This window comes from Podarcis vaucheri, assembly GCF_965113315.1.
Source record: "Podarcis vaucheri genome assembly, chromosome: 16".
Classification (NCBI taxonomy): domain Eukaryota; kingdom Metazoa; phylum Chordata; class Lepidosauria; order Squamata; family Lacertidae; genus Podarcis; species Podarcis vaucheri.
Genome location: NC_138754.1, coordinates 30,739,928 through 30,747,399, shown reverse-complemented (window position 1 = coordinate 30,747,399; position 7,472 = coordinate 30,739,928). Strand labels below are relative to the sequence as shown.

General features: G+C 48.0%; 1 protein-coding gene across 1 annotated transcript; it reads left to right on the top strand.

The window, feature by feature from the left end:
- Nucleotides 1–5,059: 5,059 nt before the first annotated feature.
- On the top strand, nt 5,060–7,140 carry CLDN5 (claudin 5). The gene has a single exon (XM_082204037.1). It carries the CDS (start codon nt 5,222–5,224, stop codon nt 5,885–5,887), a length of 666 nt encoding a protein of 221 aa, XP_082060163.1. The 5' UTR covers nt 5,060–5,221; the 3' UTR covers nt 5,888–7,140.
- Nucleotides 7,141–7,472: the final 332 nt, after the last annotated feature.

Sequence of the window (7,472 nt, the reverse complement as noted above, 5' to 3'; positions counted from 1 at the left end):
TTAGGGCCCCACTCTCTTGGGGGACCCCAAAAAAATTAAAGGGAAAAAAACCTGGATGTACGTTTCCAAAATATAAGATAAAAAACAAATAAAATAAAACCTATATACAGCAACAGTGTTTTGTATTTCGTAGACTCCTATGATGTAAGTAGGGACACGGTTGGCGCTGTGGGTTAAACCACAGAGCCTAGGGCTTGCCGATCAGAAGGTCAGCGGTTCGAATCCCCGCAACAGGGTGAGCTCCCGTTGCTCGGTCCCTGCTCCTGCCAACCTAGCAGTTCGAAAGCACGTCAAAGTGCAAGTAGATAAATAGGTACCACTCTGGTGGGAAGGTAAACGTCGTTTCCGTGTGCTTCTCTGGTTTGCCAGAAGCGGCTTAGTCATGCTGGCCACATGACCCAGAAGCTGTACGCCGGCTCCCTCGACCAGTAAAGCGAGATGAGCGCTGCAACCCCTGAGTCGGCCACGACTGGACCTAATGGTCAGGGGTCCCTTTACCTTTACCTTTTGATGTAAGTAATGGGCCCCACCTGCTAGCCTGTTCCCTAAAATATCACTGGTTTGCTCATTTCTATATACAGTGGGGTACCTTGGTTCTCATATATTCAACACAAAAAAGCAGCAACAATTTGTCATTGACAAATAAAGGGCCCCATTAGCTTCAGTAGCTTAGGGCCTCATCAAACCTAAATCCGCCCCTGGTTTCTGACCTCTGCCCTGGACTCCTCCTCACTTTCTTTTACCATACTCCTTGCTCAGTGTGATTATTTATTTCTTAAGAGCTGCCTCCAACTAAATTCCATTCAGCGTAAACCCCTTGAAAGGAATGTCTCTAAGTTAGCTGTGCCCTCAGTTTCAATGGGTCTGTTCTGAGAGGGGCTAACGATGGAGACCACCCCCAAATTTATTACCCCACTCTTCTTCCCAAAGGCACCCAGGACAGCAAACACCAGGCTATGGAAACAATGCAATTAAAAAGAAAATAAATATTTGCAATATTTACAAACCATTAAAAACAAAAGGCTTGTCTGAAGCATATACAAAGCATTAAAAATAAAATAAGAGACATATTTAAAAACCATTAAAAATATTTTAAAACTATCACACATGCACACACCTGATAACTTCACTATTGACAGACTCTTTTGCCAGGGTGAACCGGAATTTTAAGTTCCTCTTGAACATTAATAATGAGAGAGAAAGACGTATCTCACAAGGAGTGCATGCCACAAAGGGTTAAAATGTTGTTGTTAGTATTTGTATCCTGCCTTTCTCCTAAGCCAGGGAGAAATACATTGGGCAATCAATATAGGTTATAATATTGATATGGCAGCATGGGAAAGATCTTGGAAATGAGATGTAAAATTTACAGCATGCTATGCATTAAAAGAAAACTGCATGAAGACGATGTATAGATGGTATTTAATGACTGTTGTTGTTTAGTCATTTAGTCGTGTCCGACTCTTCGTGACCCCATGGACCAGAGCACGCCAGGCACTCCTGTCTTCCGCTGCCTCCCGCAGTTTGGTCAAACTCATGCTGGTAGCTTCGAGAACACTGTCCAACCATCTTGTCCCCTGTCGTCCCCTTCTCCTTGTGCCCTCCATCTTTCCCAACATCAGGGTCTTTTCCAAGGAGTCTTCTCTTCTCATGAGGTGGCCAAAGTATTGGAACCTCAGCTTCAGGATCTGTCCTTCCAGTGAGCACTCAGGGCTGATTTCTTTAAGAATGGATAGGTTTGATCTTCCTGCAGTCCATCGGACTCTCAAGAGTCTCCTCCAGCACCATAATTCAAAAGCATCAATTCTTTGGCGATCAGCCTTCTTTGTGGTCCAGCTCTCACTTCCATACATCACTACTGGGAAAACCATAGCTTTAACTATACGGACCTTTGTTGGCAAGGTGATGTCTCTGCTTTTTAAGATGCTGTCTAGATTTGATGACTAGCAAGCTGGAAAAAATGTATGTCTAAATCCAATATATGTTGGAAGTGTAAAAAGAAAGAAGGTACTTTTTCACATGTGGTGGTCCTGTAAAGTTGCAAAAGCCTTCTGGGAAATGATTTATAATGAATTGGGCGGGGGGGGGGTAAAATAACTTTTGTTTGAAAACCAGAAGCTTTCCTTTTAGGTATACTTGGAGAAGAGGTGCTGAAAGATCAGGAAAAAACCCATTTATGTATGCTACCACGACTGCCCGGATGATATATGCACAAAACTGGAAAGAGAAACCGACCCCAAAAAGAGACGATTGGCAACTAAAATGGATGGAATACGCAGAGATGGCAAAACTTACCAGAAGGTTAAGAGATCAGGATGATAAATACTTTGTAGCAGAATGGGGAAAATTTATTGAATACATATGAAAACAAACTGTAAACAATTAGAAACATCAGCAGCATTGACATAAACACAAGCAGTAAGGATGCTAAGGGAATTAAAAAGGATAAATGGGTAAAAAGGATAAATTAAGATATGCAGTAAGAATTTGATAGAAAAATAAGAAACCGCAGAAGAGGAGGGAGGAAAGCAGCAGAAAACATTATTGGATTTGTGTGCGATTTATATTTATTGTTGAATATTGTAAAATGGAAAAAGATATTTAGAAAAACCACAAAGTGACTTACTTCTCAGTAGATGTGTATAGAGAATTATAATATCACCACTTGATTCTGCTTGACGAGTTGCAGTGGGATTAAATCGGTTTAGGGCTTTGTAACAAAACTTCACTTGGGCTGTATATTTTTCATCTTCCAAAGTGATACATCTCGAAAGATCTAAGAGTTTGTCCTAACAAGCAACGGGAGGGAGATGCTTCCTAAATGCAATATTTGCCTTTCATGATCCCCCGCCTTCCTTGATAGTCAATGGGGATTAGGTGTTCTTAAAACAATTTTGCCTTCTGTTCCTCTGCTGCAGTAACTCTTAAGTACCGTCTGGCAAAAGATAAAGGCTAACAGAAGAGTAACATTTGGTTGAACAACCAATAATTAGTTGTTGATGTTTAGTCGTGTCCGACTTCGTGACCCCCTGGACCAGAGCACACCAGGCACTCCTGTCTTCCACTGCCTCCCGCAGTTTGGTCAAACTCATGTTTGTAGCTTCAAGAACACTGTCCAACCATCTTGTCCTCTGTCGTCCGCTTCTCCTTGTGCCCTCCAGCTTTCCCAACATCAGGGTCTTTTCCAGGGAGTCTTCTCTTCTCATGAAGTGGCCAAAGTATTGGAGCCTCAGCTTCACGATCTGTCCTTCCAGTGACCACTTAGGGCTAATTTCCTTGAGAATGGATGTGTTTGATCTTCTTGCAGTCCATGGGACTCTCAAGAGTCTCCTCCAGCACCATAATTCAAAAGCATCAATTTTTCGGCGATCAGCCTTCTTTATGGTCCAGCTCTCACTTCCATACATCACTACCGGGAAAACCATGGCTTTAACTATACGGACCTTTGTTGGCAAGGTGATGTCTCTGCTTTTTAAGATGCTGTCTAGGTTTGCCATCACCTTTCTCCCAAGGAGCAGGCATCTTTTAATTTCGTGACTGCTATCACCATCTGCACTGATCATGGAGCCCAAGAAAGTAAAATCTCTCACTGCCTCCATTTCTTCCCCTTCTATTTGCCAGGAGGCGATGGGCCCAGTGGCCATGATCTTCTTCTTTTTTTTGATGTTGAGCTTCAGACCATATTTTGCGCTCTCCTCTTTCACCCTCATTAAAAGGTTCCAATAATTAGTACTTATTTACTAACTAGGGATGGACAGATCTGTCAATTTCAGTTTCTATGCATTTCTCATTTTTCCAACCCTAAATTTTGTTCTCCACATTCCCACATCAGTTTTTGTTGTTTCATGGGTGCAGGTGGCACTGAGGTCTAAACCACAGAGCCTCTTGAGCTTGCCGATCAGAAGGTCAGCGATTCGAATCGCAACCCTAAATTTTGTTCTACACACTTCCACATCAGTTTTCTGTTATAATGCTATTGTTTGTAATCTGCTTTGAATGGAAAGCAGTCTAGAAATACAGTGGACGCTCGGGTTGCGAACGTGATCTGTACGGGAGGCATGTTCGCAACCCGCCGTGTTCGCAACCCGCAGTGCCGCATCTGCGCATGTGTGGGTTGTGATTCGGTGCTTCTTCAATTTAGTGCTTCTGTGCATGCGCCAAAACCCAGAAGTAATCTGTTCCGGTACTTCTGGGTTCGGCACGGTGCGCAACCCGAAAACGCACAACCTGAAGTGTCTGTAACCGGAGAAATGACTGTACAATACAGTGGTACCTTGGGTTAAGTACTTAATTCGTTCCGGAGGTCTGTACTTAACCTGAAACTGTTCTTAACCTGAAGCACCACTTTAGCTAATGGGGCCTCCGGCTGCTGATGCTGCACCACCAGAGCACAATTTATGCTCTCATCCTGAAGCAAAGTTCTTAACCTGAAGTGCTATTTCTGGGTTAGCAGAGTCTGTAACCTGAAGCGTACGTAACCTGAGGTACCACTGTAAATTAAACCAAATGTTTAAAAAAGTAAGTTCTTTCCCAGAGGGAAAGATTTCTCCCCACTGGTGCAAGCAGGTAATTTTGGACTCGAGAGAACAGTGGAAGCTGCCTTATCCAGAGTCAGACCATTGGTGCATTTCCAACACTGACTGGGAGGTTTTCAAAACGGAGTTTCTCTATCTTCCTGCCTGGCGCACGTCTCACACGGGACGCAAGCGACCTCCCTGGCACAGACGGAGCCCTCCCCCTTCTTTTTCTCCTTCCTTTCTAAACCCTGGGAAGTACCTTTGCCCCATGGCACCCTTTCCCCACCGCAGTCACAAGGGGATGAGGAGCGGGCGGCGAGTGGCTTCCGTTCCCTCCCGCCCCGTCGAAGCGTGAGTCACCCGCACGCGTCTTTGTGTTGCCCTGTTTCAACCGCTGCCTCGCAGCCCCCTCATTGGCTGCGAGGGGGCCGCTGCCCTCTCCCGATTGGCTACGGCGCGCCTGGGCGGGGGAGGCCCTCCGGCGGGGGCAGCCAGAGTCCGCCTGCCCGGGCATCGCGGCCGCCTCTATAAAGAGGCACGTCGGGGCGGCTTCTGCATGAGACTCAGGCGGCAGAGCGGGCTTGCAGGAGACGCAAGGAGAAGCAAGGCTGAAAGAGGCGACCCGGGCTGATCGGAGGAGAGGAGATCCAGAGGTCAGATCCCACCCCGTCTTTGGAGAAGCGCCGTCGAGACCAGACGCCGGGATGGCGTCCGCCGCGCTGCAGATCCTGGGCTTGGCGCTGTCGCTGCTGGGCTGGCTGGGGGCCATCGTGGTGGCCGGCTTGCCCATGTGGCAGGTGTCGGCCTTCATCGAGAACAACATCGTGGTGGCGCAGAGCACCTGGGAGGGCCTGTGGATGAACTGCGTGGTGCAGAGCACGGGACAGATGCAGTGCAAGGTGCACGACTCCATCCTGGCGCTCAGCCCCGAGACACAGGCCGGCCGGGCGCTGATGGTCATCGGGGCGCTGCTGGGGCTGGTGGCGCTGCTGGTGACGGTGGTGGGCGCGCAGTGCACCAACTGCGTGCGCCCCGGCAAGGCCAAGGACCTGATCGCGGCGGTGGGCGGCGGCCTCTTCGTGGCCTGCGGCCTGCTGGTGCTCATCCCGCCCTGCTGGTACGCCAACATCGTCATCGGCAACTTCTACGACCCCTCGGTGCCGTCGTCGCGCAAGCGGGAGATGGGCGCGGCGCTGTACCTCGGCTGGGCCGCCGCCGCGCTCTTGATGGTGGGCGGATCGCTCATCTGCTGCTCCTGCGCCCGCAAGGGAGACCCCTCGGCTTTCCCCGTCAAGTACTCGGCTCCCAGGAGGCCCGCCACCAACGCCGCCACTTCCAACGGGGAGTACGACAAGAAGAACTACGTCTGAAGGCGCCCCCGGCAGGGGAACTTCGGCGGCGGCCGTCGGAGCCAGCGCAGCGGGGACTTCGCGGGGAGGAGCGGCGGCGGCGTTGGCGCGTCTCTCGGCCTCGCCGTCCAGCTTCCGAGGGGCGATCGCCTTGGCAGAAGACCAGCGCTCCCTCCCCTCTCCCTTTTAAACTGCTTTTGTCTCTTCTTCCCAAGAAAACTCTCTTTTGCGAAGAAAACTAATCGCGCCCAGGAACTCTCCGTTGCATTTTGGACTCCTCTGGGTTTTGGGGGGGAGGTTTTTTGGACCCCCAAATTGTACCGATTTCGTGGCGTCGCTTCTGAAATGGAAGCTTCGGGTGGGAACACACACACACACACACACACGGTCTGCTTCTTTTAAATTATATGTAAATGGGAGAATTTGCACTCTAAATCAAGCCGGGCAAAAAAAGAAAAGAAAAGAAAAAATGGGAAAGCCATCCTGATTGTAAATATTCCGGGTGGGGATGGGGGGTTGCCTTGTTTTGTACTGTTTCAAATGATCCAAAGGGATTCGATGGGTATTAAACGCTGAGCAAGCATTGCTTAAGATGTAAAGCTGGTTTCAATCGGCACACTTCATGTGGTTGATAAGGCAGGAGTATTAGATCGTTTTAGAATCGGTTTTTTTAATGGCTCCTCGAATTTGCATCTTTGGAGTAAAACTGGAGTATGGCTGTGATCCCAAGTGGTCTCAGTTCGGCCAGATGTGAAGTCAGTGGGATTGTGCAAAGGCTGGCTTGAGGGTCAGAGCTTCCCTGTGTTCAAAGGGCAGGGCACCAATAGGGTAAGATTTCCTCCCTACACACCTGCCGTAAAAGTGTTGGGTTTTGTTTTTTAAAAAACTTTTCAGTGTATGTTGTTAACTATTAAGCTGTGTGATAAGGAGGAGAATTTCACACTTGGATTTATTTTTTATTAATGACCGTGTCAGTATTTTTTGCCTCTAAATAAAAATCCATCCCGGTTCCAAAAGACTGGTCAAGTAATCAGTTTCTCAAGGTTTCAATTCCCAGTTTTTCTTTTTTCGTTTACATTGCACTCTTAATTTACAGCCTTGCTTTTGCATAAGCTTCGGTCATTTCAGTGGGGTTGACGCAGGAGTCAAGACTGGTACTGGATTCTACCGTTTTGTAACCTAAACTTAATCTGTTGTTCCGAGCAGTATTTTCGAATCCAAGATCATCAACTGTTTTATATATTGTGTATATTTATATAAATATTACAACTGCATGGTGGTTTTTTGGTCATTTTTAAGGAGCGAAACCGTATCTGCTCACGTTTACCAAGTGTCCCTGAAGTTGAATTGGGTTCCTTTTGTCTTTCTTGCTGCCTGGTCTGCTTCCTTTAGTTCTGTAGGAACAATCCAGATGGGGTACAGGCAGTGGCGTAGCGTGGGTTGTCAGCACCCGGGGCAAGGCAAGTAATTTGCGCCCCCTAACCCGTGGATTTGCGCCCCTAACCCTAACCCCCAGATGTTGCGCCCGGTGCGGCCGGCCCCCCTGCACCCCCCACGCTACGCCACTGGGTACAGGCACTTTCAGACTGTGGCTGTTTTGGGGTGG